This window comes from Stegodyphus dumicola, chromosome 8 (assembly GCF_044657685.1).
Source record: "Stegodyphus dumicola isolate Sdum_Otavi_A_Nest chromosome 8, ASM4465768v1".
NCBI classification, from domain to species: domain Eukaryota; kingdom Metazoa; phylum Arthropoda; class Arachnida; order Araneae; family Eresidae; genus Stegodyphus; species Stegodyphus dumicola.
Window position 1 is genome coordinate 137,625,786 of NC_140775.1, and position 17,980 is coordinate 137,643,765.

The 17,980-nt window shown below is 32.4% G+C and overlaps 1 protein-coding gene across 1 annotated transcript in view; it reads left to right on the forward strand.

The window, feature by feature from the left end:
• Nucleotides 1–13,353, forward strand: part of LOC118195643 (neprilysin-2-like) — an 82,394-nt gene extending 69,041 nt beyond the window's left edge. Inside the window, exons 18-21 of the mRNA XM_085823062.1 lie at nucleotides 5,755–5,820; nucleotides 8,214–8,309; nucleotides 11,816–11,892; nucleotides 13,089–13,353. Of these exons, the coding sequence (XP_085679188.1) occupies nucleotides 5,755–5,820; nucleotides 8,214–8,309; nucleotides 11,816–11,892; nucleotides 13,089–13,188 (339 nt within the window). The 3' untranslated portion in view covers nucleotides 13,189–13,353. The remainder of the gene's footprint in view (nucleotides 1–5,754; nucleotides 5,821–8,213; nucleotides 8,310–11,815; nucleotides 11,893–13,088) is intronic.
• The last annotated feature ends 4,627 nt before the right edge of the window (nucleotides 13,354–17,980 follow it).

Below are 17,980 nucleotides of genomic sequence, written 5' to 3' on the forward strand. Positions count from 1 at the left end.
GAGGTAATAATGCAAAATAAAATTAAATGAAAAATAAGTTTAAAGTTAATCCCATATCCAATTCGGAATAAACAACATGCGAAAATCAAAAAGCAGAAATACAGTGGTGATTTACAAGAAATAGAGAGGCAAAATATTCCAAAACCAAAAAATGAAATTAATTGTTATGAAAATGAAATTTGCATATTTCGCTGAATTGCCATCAAGGGGTTCGTGTAACAAAAGAAGTTGTTGTTGTTGTCTGACAGTAACATCAGCCCAACTCAGTTCCGCCTCCAATTTTAATGGACAGTACCAAAGCGGGACGGATTGGGCAGCCATATCGTGGTTCTCTGCCAGCCCCATGATAACTGTGTCAGGGCACATGACTGCCAAGACTTATGTGAACATTTTGGCCGATCAAGTTCATCCCATGGTACAAACTTTGTTCCCCGATGGTGATGGTGTCTTCCAAGACGACAAAGCCCCTGTTCACACAGCTCACATTGTCCAGGACTGGTTTTCTGAGCACGAGGATGAGTTGTCCCATCTCCCCTGGCCACCACAGTCACCAGACCTGAATATTATCGAACCTTTGTGGTCTACATTGGAATGGAAAGTGCGTTCTCGTTATCCACCGCCAACATCGTTATCTGAACTTGCCATCGTTTTGCAGGAAGGATGGTAGAATATTCCCTTGGCAAACATACAGGAACTGTATTTATCCATTCCGAGAAGACTGCAAGCTGTTTTGGATGCCAACGGGTTTCCTACACCATATTAAGCAAAGAAACATGTTTTTTTAAAGGTGTTTCCATATTTTTGTCCAACCCCTGAATATTTTGTGTATACACATGCTTCTTAACTATCGCTGATTCTAGGCGCTCTTCTGATAGGTTTATCGGTTCGTTCTATGATCGTGTTAATTTTTTCAATTTGTCTCTAATTTTTGCACACCACTTTAAACTCAAACTAAATAATGTCTTATAAATACTCTATTACTATTGACGTGTCTTGAAAAAGAAAAGAAATGAAATGAAAAAGAAAAGTTAACAAAATAATTCCAATTAAAAGAAGCATAGTATAGTAATTCAAGCAGCATGTTATTTCAAACTATAATAAATTTTATAACAAATTGAGTATCTGCAGCTAAATAAAATCTTGCAATTACTCGCAAGTAAATTCTAGCTTCTTCCCTGCTTACGTCTGATTAAAATATTTTTCACATTTCATTTCCTCATAATGTTAATTTGTGTTAGTCTTTACAATCAAAGAATGAGTGGTCAAGTTGCGACCACTCATTCTTTGATTTTTATGAGATTTATTTGTTTGAGATCGAGCTGTTATGAGATTTTTCTTTAATACATGCGCGTCTTCGTGCTTTACAAAGCAAGAGTGTAGTCTTTGGATTTAAAAAATCAACTTGCATCTGTAAAACCATAAAACGTTCAAATTTATTGAAATTATGTATAATTTAATCCAATTTCACGATTTTCGCTGATAGAGGAATTCCTTCAGCTTCCTTCTACGTCCGTATTTTGACGTAGTTATAACCGGACAATAGCTCACATTTCTGACTGATCGAAGAACAAGTCCAGAATATCGCAGACATAACCTATTCTCCGCTTCTGTTCCTAATTGTTCGGAGCTTTACTTCTCTTTTATGAGTTGCGAGCGAAAACTGTACTGCTGACTGACACGGCACCATTTTATTCACGATGTTCGGGCTTCATTTTATTTGTGTTTCTTCCAACTCAGGAATTTCATTTAAGGTTCTACACGTATGGTTTCTCAATGGGAATTCGATACCATGTTATAAGCAACGCATAAAATTATGCGCTGAAACTAACATAAGAACAAAGTACCGTAGTCTCGACTTCTCTAGCTACTTCTTAAATCGTCTTTTGAGCGTAGAAATAAAAATCCTTTGCAGCTTTGTTTCTTAAATAGGCTCCTAATGTAGGTCTTTCATAAAAGTGAAAGGTCGTATTGAAAGGCATGAAAAAGCGAGTATTGAAGAAGTATCTTAAATTAAATTTACAGTTCATACTCAGCTTCAAACGATGGCATGAATTAATATTGCTAGAAAGAAATTGAGCATCAGCATTGAAAGCTCGAGCTCTTAGCTTCTACGTTACTTTTAGAAGTTTTCTGCCGTTCAGAACTGATCATTAAATCACGTAAATTTTATTTGCATGATAATAAGAAGTATTTTTCATTTTAAAAACTAGAAGGATACGTTATTGCGAGCCAAAAGGTAAATTACAGGGAATGGTTATAGGATTAATTTGATAATTTACAAATGAAAAATAGAAAAATATTACCCAAAATGAATACTGAAAAGTGTCATTGGATTGAATATTATATTAGTCAAAATGAATAGTGGCTGGAAAAGAAATCTATAACATGGCTCATAAATTCAGTATTATTGATACGATGGATATTCATGGATATTCTTTTGGATATACAGGAAATGAAAATATAATGGAAAAATGCAAATATTTTCAGTAATTGATTTCAAATATTGGTGTTTTTATACACATTGCAACCACACCACTACTAAATATAGAACAGAAATTAATGTACTAGCGGAAATGGAATAGAATCTGCCAAGCTCAGCTATTTTCAAATTTTGTTTCCCACGATATTGTTTTAACAGGGGCACCGGAAAGTAATGTCATTTCTTGCGAATGTCGATATCTGATTATCATTCGCCAGCTCATTGTATATCTAGAAGGCGTGCCAAAGTCATTTTAGTGTTATTGGGACTTGCTCGCTTCTAAGTAATTCAGTATTAAACTTTTTTATTTTTTTAAATTTGGTATGAAATGGCCAGACAAATACCAGAAGAGCATATACGGTACTGTATGCTTTTTGAGTTTTGCAAGGGTAGTATCGCAACAGTTGCGACCAAAAACATTTGCGATGCGCATCCACGTGCATTAGACATTCGTAAATGACAAAGATGGTTTTCCAAGTTCAAATCCGGTAATTTTGTTCTCTCTAACTTCCATCGATCAAGAAGGCTAACAACATTAGACAACGACATGATAAAGGCAGAAGTGGAAGTAAATCCATGTTAAACAATCGAGAAACTGTCAAACACCCTTAAACTCGATCGACCACCCAAGAACATTTAAAGCAGATTGGAAAAATAAGCAGAGCTGGTGTTTGGGTCCGCCATAATTTGTCCGAAGGGAACAAAGCCAACCAATCCATCACATGCAACGTATTGCTTCTATATTGCAGAACTGGTTTTTGATCGTTTGATTACTGGGGACGAAAAATGGGTCCTACATGATAATCTAAAACGCAAAAAGCAGTTTTAAAAGGGGTTACAAAGGGTTTACATCCAAAAAAGGCACTTCTGTGTGTTTGGTAGAGTATTCGCGGAATTGTTCATTTTAAATTGCTAAAACCTGGACAAAATATTAATGCAGACCTTTATTGTGAACAATTGGATGGAGTAAACCAATCTTTAATCGAAAGATATCTGACGATTGTCAACAGAAAAGATATCATTCTGTAACATGACAGTGCAAGACCGCACTGTGCAAGAAGAACACTGGAAAAAAATTAATGAATTGGGGTAGGAGATACTGCCTCACCCACCATACTCGTCCGATATCGCACGCTCGGATTTCCATTTATGCTGATCTCTACAACATTTTATTAGTGGCAAAAAATTTGAAAGTTTGGATGATGTCCAAAATGCCATCTCGAGATATTTTACTCAAAAACCAATCGATTTTTATCGGTGCGGGTTTGAAAATCTGCACACTAGATGGCAAAAGGTTGTAGATAACGAGGGTGATTATATTATTGATTAAAAATAATTTATTCGTTTGAATGTTAGAAAGCGACATTACTTTCCGGTCCTCCTCTTATTATCCTTCGGATACAATGTGTTGGTGACAAAGCATGCAATAGTTTATTAAATTGAATATGAAGAGTAAACACAACAAATAATGTTTGCGAATAATGTTTCTTGTATGCAAATCACAAAAATGCCTTGATGTGATACAGCATCATTAGTAAGCAGCAGCCAGAGTAGTAATTTCCGGAAGCTATAATTATTGAAGCTATAATTATTGCTTTTAAAATTAATTGTTGATGATCTGATTTGGTTTTGCGTTTAGTTAACGTAAGACAAGCTGGAGTATGTGTGCTTCACTGTTTGGCCTTGTGCTGTTTTCACCATTTATACTGTCTATTCTTTGTAGTATACGATAACTGTTTTTTGTAATCATACAGTATTTTAGAGGATTCTACTGATCGTCTTTTTAAGCTACGAGTACATTAATATTAATAACTAAGCACTGAAATTTATGCCCACATTTTTTGTTTTTCCGAAATATTAAAAATATCTCCAGTTTTTTTTATTTTTTGGAGAAAAATAGGTAATACGATCGTTTTCTAAAAGTGTATTGGATAAAGCAAAGTTTCATGAAGAGAGAAATACTTATTTCTAAAAAATAAAAATTATACATTTCATTTTTCATTCGAGTTTGTTGCTATTCGGCAAAATGTAAGATATTCATCTTTCTTCAAATTGAATCTGTCTGTTGTGGTTAACAAACAAAGCTATTTCAAAGCAATACAGTTCTTAGGAATATTCGGCTCTTATCTTTGAATCGGATTGATTTAAATAATAAAAATGCATTTAACTTCTGATCTATCTACTTAAAAATACTTATTATGATGATGTTACTCAGTATGATGAATAGGACGATGTTATGTATTTTCTTTATTATTTCTTTCATATTTTATAAGCTTTAATGTATTTCTGATTCACAAATTCAACGATCTAAAAGCGCTCAATAAACATTTTCATCTCCAAAGAAATTTTAAAAATAGGCTGTTTTAAAATATTTTGTGATTTGATGTTGAATTGAATTTTACGTGCCGTAAATGCGAAGAACGTAATATTTAATAAAAACAGCTGCCACAGAAAACATTAGTAGTGGAAAGACCAAAAAAAGATTTTGTAAGACATCTTACTTAGAAAACTGAACATTGATATGATAAACTGAGAAAACATTGGAAACGCAGAAAAAATAGGTACTCTTCAATTATCGGGACCAGATTCAGAAATGTATGTAAGTATGCTTGTGTTCATGCATGTGTTTATGCCTACATAAATCAATGTGTACATGCAGTATGTGTATGTATACATATGCAGATACATAGATACACACGTGCAGATATACATGCATTTCTGAATCCGGTCCTGATAACAAAAGAGTACCACAAAGTATATAATGAATTCTAAGCATGTGCTGCTTTGTCGCTTTTAAAACTTTGTGATTTTGCTGTTGAACTGCGCAAGTGCGAAGAAAACGATGCTTAATAATAAAGCTAAAAAGACAAAAAAAAATAGGTTAGCAGGACTGATAGGAACGCCATATTGGTAGACTGCGGGCTCAGCGAGAGTGTAAAAAACCTTAAGGATTCTTTGAGGCAACCGTTAAAATCTGAAACCTTTCAGATTTCATTTATTTATTTTTTTATTTTTATTATACTACTTTTTTGAATGGATGTCTAATCAGAAACTACTTTTTCTCGTGCATGAGAGAGAACAAACATAGCAATAAAAATGCTATCAAAAAGGGGAATAATATTTATCTGTATGTCTCTGTTCATTTGCACTTAAATACTGATTTCATGCATCGTTTAAAAAAGTAAATTTATGATAAACACTAACTGTTTTCAAGTGTATATTTGCAACTAAAGAAATATTTTCAATAGGAATTAAAACAAATATGTCTTCCACAGATAAATGGCATTAGCACGGAAAGAGCAAATGTTGCTGACAATGTAGGTCTGAGAGCAGCTCATCTGGTAAGAAAACATTTCATATTTAGAAAAATTAAACTGCAATCAAAATCTAAATTTAGAATACAAAACTGAAACAAAAACAAACAAAAAAATTCGCATTTGACTGGGAAAATTAATGCACTATAAAGAGGTTTGAGATTTACAACCACAAATACCATTATCACAGAAATGGAACGAGTTACTGAAAAAACATTTTAACTGGGCAATGAAAAATGATTTTACCTGTTTATGCCTTGCTGTAGCTATTCCATAAGACGTGTGCGTCATCTTACAACATTCAATGCATGCCTATAATTTTAACATTGGGAAAAAGAAGTTATTTTTTTTAACTAAACCGTGTAATAAAATCCTTATTTAATTACTTTAAATATATAGCTTTTCAATGAGACATTTTAAAATCAAAAATTTGAAACAAAACTAATTGCGCACTGTCGTGTCATCTTTCTTTCTGTCCAGAGATAATGCATGCTTACCAGTTAGAGCACCGGTTGAAAAAATATTTTACACGGAGTAAAACTTCCTTGTTTCTAAAATTCTGTAATAAGATGAAATTCATACTGATCTTCCCGCACTTTATTTTAATAAGGTGAAAAACTTGGTTCTTATTAATATAAAGCCGTCTTTTATTTAGTTTATTATCAAATTTTATTTAGTCTCTTAAAGCACAAACATGTGATTCCACCAACTTAATTAAAAAAATAGTACAAAAACTACAAGTGCAAACTTTATATTAGAATTTTAGAACATCTTCTAATGTTGCCATTGCGGAAAAGCATACATCTGTTTGCTTTATTTATAATTCACGACCTTTACACAAACAACCTCTTCCCATCTTTTGCTCAATTAAAGTGCCAGATCGGTTTATTAGCGTAGCTGCATGCCGTTGTTTTATCGCACGTAATTCCAACGAAGTGTTTGTTAATAAATTTATCTCGACTCGTGATTATTTTCTAGATTAATTCGTGTATTCCGCTTCTAGTTTTATAAATTATTGTACATTTAGTTTAAGTTGGCTTATTTAGGAGTTTATTTTAGTGTTCCATATAATAACGTATTAAATCTTAAAATTAAATAGAGTGAGTGTCTTTTCGAGAAATTTCAAGCACGACTGAAAATGAAACACGCATGCTTTTAAAGAACATATTCAGCAGATATTTAGACTTTTATCTCTGTTTAAAAAAGAAACTTACTCAGTCAAAATTTTTAAAGAGCATGTGCAGTAAATATAACGATAAAACACAATATGTTTTTAAAATACGTACCGCAAGAAAAATATCGAATTAATAGTTTTTGAAATTGAAGAAAGGTTTTTGTTTATCCCAAAAGGAATATGAGTCTCAGCTCATGATTTGTATTTACTCGCATTAAACGTCATCGAATGTAAATGCGTTGTTTCACATTTCATTCGAGTCTTTTGCCATTCCACAAAATGAGCATATTTATCATTCAAGTTTAATTAAAATTTTAAACTTGTTATTGGTTAAACTAAGCTATTTAAAAGCAATAGATGCTGATCTTAAGCAAATCATATTTTATTTTTAATCCGAATGATTTAAATAAATATATATTTAATTCTAGTTTTATCTAATTAAAAGCATTAAATATTTTTGTATAATTACATTACCTATTTTTTCCTTTTACAGATATATAAGATATACAACGTTTCCACCTTAGTCATAATGCATATTCATCTTGTAAAGTCATTAGGCTTTTTGAAGTAAAAGATCTGAAAAATGAGCAATGCCCTCGGCGAGACTCGAACCTCGGAACTCTCGAATACGCGCCGAGTCCGCTGACCATTACACCACGAAGGCATGCTAAGAAGATGGGAGAAATACCTTATATACCCCACTTTTAAAGGGCGACTCGGGATTAGGGTACCCAATCGCCAAATCCTGGTGGTGGAGATTCATCATCCACCACCTTTTTTAGTTAGGACGTCACTGTAGAGAGATTATTTCGAAGCAGGAGACATAAAAATGAGCAATGCCCTCGCCGGGACTCGAGCCCCGAGCCTCTCGGATACAAGCCGAGTGTGCTGACCATTACAACACGAAGCCATGCTAAGAAGGCGGAATAAATATCTTACTGAGCCATCTCTATTGATAATCTCTACTGATAACAACATTAAATTTAATTTTAAAAAAGGCTCTTTTGGGCAACTGTTTCAATCTGAACCCTTTCAGAACTTTTTTTCTAATTAAACTAACTTTTTAATCACAGGAATATTTTATTCAGTATTTATTAAAACTAATATTGATATTAAATACTAAATAAATGCCTCAGTTTCCTTCAGAAGAGCCAAACGGCAAAACGTGAATAGCTGAAGAAATAACTCTCTGTTTAAAAATTTCAATTTTCTTACAAATTTCACAACATGTCTTTTCTTATTACAGGCTTATCAGACATGGGTCAGAAGAAATACAAATGAGCGAAATCTACCAGGACTGAAGTATACGCCGGATCAGTTGTTCTGGATAAGTGCTGCTAACGTAAGTCTTACGTATATATAAAGATTATTTAGTTATAATACTACTGGAAGAAACCTTTGTTTGAAAGTTTCCGGGAATGACCAAAGATGTATAGAAGAATAATTTTGCTATTAAAAGTCTAACTACTTTTATAAAATCAATTAGAATGTTGAAGAATAAGACTTCGAAATATATTATGAATTGCATTCGAACCTTTAGCGCTTATATTTTAAAGAATGCTTTGACGATTAAGGTAAAAAATATTACTCTTCCTACTTACCTCATACACCTAATACATTTAATAGACAATGCGATATTGGTGGGCATTGAGGCAAACAGGTTCCGTATGATGCCCTGCCGTCATCTCATTCCAAAGTTCTTGTAAGTTCGAACAAAGTCCTAGGCCACTGCTTCGTAAACGTTTTCAAGTGAAACCACTTTCATAAATTAGAATGCTCTGCGGACTACCTTGGCCTTGCCTCCTTCGAAATCAGATTTAGTACATGTTACTACCAGTATACATCCATTTTCAAAATGCAATTAATTAAAATTCATTTAATTTCATATTGGTATTAATGTATTAAGTTAACAGAAGAAAGGTTTTATTTGCTTTCAATAATTAAAGGTTATTAGGTAAAAGATTCTAAAGTTGGAACTGGTGAAAATTTTCTCTGTTTTACACAATTACTCCACAATCGAGTTTCCCCTCAAACACTTTTCCTTTCCCTCGAACATTGAATAGAATCAAAGAATTACCTAATAAACAAAGATTTAATCTATGTAGGTTTTAGAATCGAAAGATATGCCAGTGTAGTTAGCCACATATCATCAGCAAGGACTAACATTTACAAATTTCGTTTACGCATAAAATGGTATTTTTGTAAATCTAAGTCCTGTAGTCTGAGGACCATACTTTGAGAACCACCTAGATATGCTCGATTGGTGACAAATCTGGGGAATTAGAAGACAAGGGAAGTGCAGTAATATAGCGAAGACATTTCTATGATACCCTTGCTGAACGTTGCCTTTTAAAAACTGCTTCTGGTAGCCCTACCATGAGTGGCTTCACTTGAGGCTGAAGTAGTCACGAATTAACCGCTGGAGTGTCATAGCTCCATCAATGAATATTAAAAGTGATCTAGTAACTTCTGCGACGGCATTCTACTATCGCATCAATTGTGTTGAGTGGTGAACTATTGTAAAGCGAAAACAGATTGAGGCGTTCCCCACAGGGTCTAGATACGCTTACACATTGCCGTGACTGCCCAAAAATGAATCTCGATTCGTCGCTGAAGACGTCAATCTGACTCATAAATTCATGCCATATTTCTTTATGATCTAACAACTAATTCTTCATTGTGCAAATTTGTATGGCAATGTACTTTAATCAGGAGACTTTCTACGGATTTAATTTAACACGCCAAAAAAAAGTGAGCATTAGATAATGTTTTTTAAAATCATTTCTCGATTGGCTTGCCTTTTCTTTACTTCCATTTCATGCGCACACTACTCCATGCAATGTTAAAGTTTTTAACAGATCAAAATTATCCATTTATCTAATCTTCGAACATTTCGAAGACCTTAATCACGAGGAAGAAACTTAAAAACGAAGGTAAAATATAATTCTTAGAATTATATATCCATACTCTCTCAAATGTGGTGCTGTTTGTGTAATTTGCACCTTCATATTATTGCTATTAATGCAGAGCTTTAGTAATGTGAATATCCGATCGGAAGCCTTACAAAGCTTATCATCGTTTCCTAAGCATTTTTTCCTGAACATTAAGACATCTAGTTTTGCAATAAAACAATATCATCTATCATTCTCGGTTGCTTTTCATCTTGTTCAATATAATAATGCAAATTTCAAATTACGTAAATCCTATGAGCTAGTTCTAGGTTTCTATTCTGGAAGTGTTTCAAAACTCCGCATGAAGAAAAAGCTGACTTGTTTCTGCTTATCATAAATATTTCGAATTGACCAATATTTAAAGTTATCAGCTATAAACACGAATACAGCTGCTTGTTGTAAATATTTGATGACGGCAATGACGATGCATTAAACATACAGACTATCTGAAAAAAGACTAGGCTACCTGAAAAACAAACCCACAGTTGCTCTTGCATTTTATTGTAAAGCAATCATACTGTCACTGTTTTGACATCAAACATATACTTTAGTATATTCACGGGAGTCAAAGTTTCATTGACGTTTTATATATTCAGTAATGCAATTTGCACATTTGGTAACGTAGTGTATTTTAGTAAAATAAAATATACTATATTATGAATTCAGTATGTAGTATATGCATTACTGAAAATATGTGTTACTTGCTACTTATGTTATTAATGATTCTGTTTAGAGCATCAATACAACAATAAAAAAGTTTTTCGGCGAAACAAATATGTAGATTTGCAACTGCACGGCACGAATGCTGCTGCATAGAATCCTCTTGGAATTTAAGAGGCAATTTATTGTATTTGTTAATTTGTAATTTTATTACATTTGGAAGGCAAAGCCTTTCTCACACAAGTAATTCATTGATTTTAGATACTATACATGAGTTAAAATATTCACGGTTTATTACTTTAGAATGATAATGTAAATGATCATAAAAGAAAATAATGTTATCCCAATAGAAATTCATCCAAATAATACTATGAATTGCCCCATGTTCCGATACTGAGTCCTGTCACTATTTTCTGGAACAGGAATTGTGTGATTCTACAAATAAGGTCTGCGTCTTGGCAAAATTTTTATTGATCAAAACATCTTACGTTGGTGTGCATCCTTTTCACTTAATATATTAACATTAAACAGCTTTTTGTAAAACTGAAATCTCATTTTTAATTGCATACCAATTTAAATATTTCTTTCTTCGCTTTATCTACAACATTCAAATATGATAAAGTTTAAAGTTAAATATTTTGAAACAATGTTCGTCGCACGGGAGTCAAAGTTTCATTGACGTTGAATATAACTAAACAAAATTATTTCTCGTTGAGTTTTATTTTAGTAGAAACATTTTCAGCAATAGAACAATATCGTCTTCTTGAGCTGCAAGTAAACAAAATACTACAAACAAAAAGTGGGACCAAATGAATTCGATAATTTACTACTGACGAAACAACGACATTCTTTAAAACAAATACAAACAGAAAATTAACAAAAAAATCAGAGAAAATGGTGTCGTCTAGAACTGGAAAATGGAATCATATTAAAATCTGATCTCTTTATGATTTAGCAACGAAAGTAGGTTGGAACTCAACACGTTGACTAATGTAGACAGAATTTTATAGATATGCTGTTTATTTATATAGTGTTAGTCGGCGTGTCGTTCCGTTCCATACTGATCTAGTAATTTAAAGTGTTTCAATTTTGAATATTTCTTCTGTTTATGATTTCAGTTATATTTAATAATCATTCAAGGACACACAACTTACTTAAAATATTTTCTGTTTGTTGTTTCGACTGATATTAGAATTAGTATGATTTTTTTAGAAATACTATTCATAAACTATTTCAGGTATACTGTGAATTAAGACAGCCAGAAACTTTTGAGTTAAGCATTAACTCTGACGCATATAGCCCAGGAAAGTTCAGGTAAGTGAAATAGAAATCTTTATTTGAAGTTGTGCGAATTTTCAAAAATGTGTATATAGATAAATAAATATTACATAAATAATTATTTTCTTCAGAAAATTTTACTTTAAACATTTTTCATATCTGCTTCAACATTCAGGCAGTTCTTATTAACTAATCTGTTTCAAAACAAATTATGACTTGTTTCAAAGCCAAAACAATTCACACGTGCCCCCCCCCCATATCTGTTGATTTAGTATTTTCAGTTTCATTTGTCCGTGGTCTAAAACCGAAAAAAATTACCCTAATTTTTTTAAGTATGGAAATGAGAACGCAGTAGTAAAGTACCAAAACATTAGCGAAATACACTAAATATACTTCAGATACACTAAATATGCTCTTCCTATGCACCTGCATTCGCTATTCAGACTGGTATTACTAAATACAGAGAATAGAAATGATTATAGCGGAACCTAATATGTATCATCTCTTTGCAGGAATTCCTGTATCTCTAAGCTTACAACTGAACTTGATGATCATAAATATGATGATAGATATCGGCTATCCTGTAGTCCGAAAGCATTTCCCTTATTTTCATTTCCGTACCCATATTTCTTCCATTCCTCCTTCTGGCATTAATACTCATCTTAGTAGTAATGCATTTTCGCAACTCGCTTGCTAGTAAAGTTTTCCTATAGCGCAATAAGGACCCTAAAACGTAAGTCTTCTTTTACTGCAAATAATTGAAAACTACTAGTGTACTATTACAGCTAATAAAACGAAAGCTTCTACCATTCTCCAAAACAGTATTCTGTGCTTGAAAATAGAACTACATTGCTTCATTTGTCACTCATCCATTGCCAATTAAATTAAAATATCAGATTATCTCACTTTTAAAAATATGGGAGAGAGTTTACTCTGGTATAGAATGTATTTTATATTACTTTAATTAGAAATACAAGTATATGATGTATTATAATATATATAAATTTGCTCAATTGTTACTTTATTTAATGACGGTAACGTCTTACTTGCGTAATTTATCAATTATGCTTAACCATAATTATAATATTACACGAATATTCTGCTCATACATAATTTGCTGCCATACGCGGTAGACCATAGAATGCATTACCTCCGAAAAATAAGACACTTTTGTATCAAAGAAATTAAGTCACGTTTTTCATGAACTAATATAAAATTTTCTTCTCTTTCAGAGTGATAGGACCGATGTCCAACCTCCCAGAGTTCTCCAAAGCTTTTAATTGCCCATCAGATTCAAGAATGAATCGAAAAAATAAGTGTAAAATTTGGTAGCAACTTAATAAAGCCAAATTTCAGGAATTTTCTGATCGTTATATGGTTGTTTTGGTTTATTATTTTTATTCTGGCAAATGCAGTACATATATCTCATGTAAAACTTTTAAATAGGTTTGTAAGTGCGAGCAATTTCGTTTCTGAAATAAAGTATTAAAATCCTACTTTTAAATATATTACTCTTTCCCAATGCAAAAGCCATAATCTTTCCTAATCTAGAATTTATGGATAATAGTATTACATACACATTAAATACAGCGACAACAGAAAGCACGAATATGTGATACAGTAACCATAATGAAACATCGCATGGTGACCATTTCTATAATTGGGGAATATATTTGAAAATATAAATAAATGTATTAAAAATCCTCCCCTAGTAATCATATTCTGTAAGGCACTTTACAGGAGACAGAAATCGTTTGAAACCTTGGAGTCTATTTGAGTGGCTATCTAAGTTGACAAAAGAAAGAATTCACATGCAACTATGATGATTTTGCACGTTCAATACAACGACGTCTGTTACATAAAATTAGGTAAAACCACAGCGTTGTGTTTAACATAGATTTCAGTCAAAACTCTATCAATTTCGAGTGCAACAGGTACTGATCCCTCTTTATCAACAGCAAGGAAATCTGCAACGACGGCAAAACCACGGTTGTATTTAAATCTCGAAGAACTAAAACTAACGAGAAAATAGCGCCGTCTGTGGGCAGAAATAGCAACGAAAACAGAATTAATAGAATTTTACAAAGTGTTAGGAAGGACTAGATTCGAATTAAAGTCATTAACTAAAGAAGATAAAGCTTTGTGAATGTGAAAAGCTTCATAAAATCTAACTGGCAAATGGAAAGAAGCTTTTTGGATAATTTTTGCAAGTGGAAGAAGCTTTTATCGAAAGATCGAAATTATGATTACATGTCTAACTACCATTAACTGTCCACGACTTATAAATTTCACCTTTTCGGACACAAAATTCGTGTTCCTTGATGCGGAACTTTAACGCTCTTTTAGTCTAGCCAATATATTTTAAATAACACTGACGAGTTATGCTACAAATTCCCCAATAATTAAAGTCAGAAATGGAATCTTTAAGAATCGAACCATGGGTTCTATTGGATAGGCTAGAAATACAACCATGGCTTTCCGATCGTCCCAGATATTTTTGCTCTTGATGAAGCGGGGCTTGTACCTGTTTACCCTCCAAACCGACAGAACCTTGACTAAAATCTATGCTAGACACTATGCTTTGCCTAATTTTATGGTTTACTTTTTTGTGTTTCTCTTCTCTATAATCTGTAAACAATAACTTGAAGGTTAATTTTCGCGTCCGTATTGCTCTGTAATCAGTGTAGGAACAGTTGCAGCCGATGGCTTGAGTTGCTAATGTTTTTCCTGCTCTTCATTTCTGTTTAGTGGGCTTCGCTTTATGAAGAGCGCGAATGGAGATTGACTTGAACTATGACGTCTTTAGTGAGGTAGAGAAAATAAGTGTTTCGCAGTAACGACTACATGCGTTACGATAGCAGATGGCGAGTTCTGGCAACAGCCTTGACGTGCCTACTTTAAGTAACAGAGTGTAATAGTTCTACCTGCCTTTTATCTCAGAACTCAGTTCTAAATTCTAGCAGTTTCTAATGTCACTAAGAAATACTATGTGCCAATATTAGCAATACCATCATATAACAATACTTTTCACATATTATTAAATACTGACTAGGTTTAACACCTGGTCAATGTAAACTAATAAGAATAAGTAAAATATTTCTTACTTATTTGTTCTAGAAAAAGTTATTAAATCCTATTAAAAATTTTCTAAATTTTTATTTGTTTTCATTTACCCAGACAAGGCATTTTAATGATATTATTCTGCTTTAACGTAGATGAATTCAGTATGAACCTTAAATTAATACATTTTTGACAACAGTAAACGAAAACCATATAATTTTATGTGAAAGACATTAGAAAAATTTGAACTCTAAATGTCAGCATTTAAAATGATAAAACATTTTGCTTTTAGTTATTTAATGTTACCTACTTATTTCTATATATAAATTTCATTTATTAAGTAACCAGTTTACATATAATATGCAAACATTTATCATGTATACTGAAAAGACTTAAATGATTTGTTCATTTTTGTTAACTTAGTTAACTTTCGAGAAACTATAAAATTCAAGAAGAATTTTTCATTCAAAAATATCATTAAGGGTTTAATAAATCAATAAATTCAATTGATTTTTTATCTTATTCTTATCCGTTGTCAATACTAGAATTTAGTTTCTACTGTTGAAGAACGGAGGTTAAACAACAAATTTTTATTAATAATTAAAATATGAAACATATGTTACCCTGCAGCATTTTTCAAATATTTAGTTAAAAAAATTAATTCTTAATCTTTCTTGCCATTACGTGTATGATCTTCAGTAGATATCCTTTTCTATCAAAGTATTAATAATTATTTCCTTTAACAATATTCGGAAAATTTAAAGCAAGCTGCATTTTATTATAGGCAGACCTACCGGGCTGACAGTTTAGAATTTCAAATTTAAAGATTGCAAAGTATTTTAATATGGCATCTTCGAAATTGAAACGTTTCAAACTTCGACTACAGACGTCAAAGGAAAGAGTAAATGTTACTGCTTAGCGGCTTACAATCGTTCCTGAAACTTCACCGACGGCTAAACTCATTTTTGAAGACGGTTTTTTTTCCACCTACATACACATGTTCTGCGTCTAAACGTTGACAATTATCGACTGTATTAATCTGTTATAAGTATAATTGTAATATATCGAACTTATACAAAATATTTCATAATGAATTTTATTTCACTCTTAAAGTTTAAAGGTGAAATCAATGCTCATTATCCTAGTGATTTAATTCGGATTTAATACTGTTTGGGGAAAGGATGTTAAGACGAGAAAGTATGCTTCAAATGAGTGATTTTATTGTGAAAGTTGAATGATCAAGCTCAATAGCATAGACTTCGAGAGACTGGATTTATATACTGATTAAATATATTTAACCTATTAAATTCTGTTCTCTATATATTTGTTTCAAACTTTCTGAGGCAACCAATACAATTTATTGTATTACACAAAACCTAATGATAGAAAAATGATGTCCATTATTATTACACAAATTATTATTAGATAAAATCAAAATACCCAGACTTCCTTTGCGGGACAATTCCGCATTTCAATCCAGAGCAAGATACGTTCCAAGAAACACATCTCGCATTTTGTGAATGCAATTGACGTAAATTTTGCTGTACTACTCCACGTGGTGTATTTCTGTGGAATCCGAATATATTAGAAATCAAATATCGTGTTTTCTAGGTATACAGTTTAAGGAATTTTTGAAATCCACAAAATGACTGCTTATTGTAAAATTACTTAGGAATTTATATTTCTGTTGCGTTTTGTACTTAAAACGTTCACAGTGAAATTAAAGCATCTGAAGAAGGCCAGATGCATCACCTTTTAAGAATATTGTAGAATGTAAGCAATTTAAGGAAACTATACCTTCTGGAAGAAAGTGTTTTGAATATTTATTATCTAATAATGTTAGTCAATGAAACATTGTACTGAACATGAAATACGCGAAAAATTAAATAGTTTTCCGAGTACAGAAAGGAAATTGAATAAAGTGGATCGATACATTTCGGATCATAAAAAAAATCATGTTACTTATGAATCTTTAATATAGTAATTAAAGAGTTGCCCTTACAAAGTGCTATATTGTAATAGAAACCGTACATCTCGATAATACACACGATGAGGATACACTCGGCGCAACATTTAAGACTTGATAGTATTTCTGAAAATATAAATCAGCAATAGCAGTAAAGATCACCGACAGTCATTTTTTTAAGGCGATCAACGTCTCAGAAGACAAAATCCATTTAGTAACATGGGCTGTGTTTGGATAATTCGGTTTCAGCATGTGAGCAACTTAAAAAAAGAACCAGTTAATAATATTAATTGTTTGAAACAACAATACGCTTACACTTTAAACAAACCAGCTGATCACATTTTTTCATTCTGCCTGAAAACATTCTGCTCACTTTTGGATAAGCACATTGATTGGAATATCAACTAGAAGTGGTATCTTAAAAAAAGTGGTATCTTAAAAAAAGTGGTATCTTAAAAAAAGGCCTTCTACAGTTATGCTCTTCTTCCCTTCCATTTTAATTGCATCGAAAGAATCACTTTACATGTTGATGTCCATCCATATTAATATATGAAACTGTGATATCTTGTCTTCATTTTCATTAACAAGCTTCATTATGCTTAAATGACGCTTTGAAATGTTCTGTCGTTTAGTTTTCTTTTACTTGAATAAATTTAACTCAACCATTAGCTCTCAAATAGTTTAAGAGCAGTCTGTAGTTAAATGCTGTCAATTTTATTCCAAATAAAACACTTTTTAAGCCAAAAATATTCTTCTTGTTTTGTTTTTGCAACAGAATTGACTGAATCTTGTATCACTGATAAGCGCAAAACTACTGTTAGTTATTGATGTATGCGATTGTCGTAACAATCTTCTCCCACCAGTTTCCTTTAAATGATTTTCCAGTCAGATATATTCTGGAGACATTAGGTATTTTTTGGAAGCAGTAGAAATGAAAAATAAGCAATGCCTTCGCCGGCAATCGAACCACGGACCTGTGGATACGAGCCCGGTATGCAGACCACTACACCACGAAGGCACGCTAAGAGGGCGGGAGAAATACCTTATAATATAAGTATTTTTACTTTTGAAAAGAGTATGCTGAGTAGAGTGCATCTT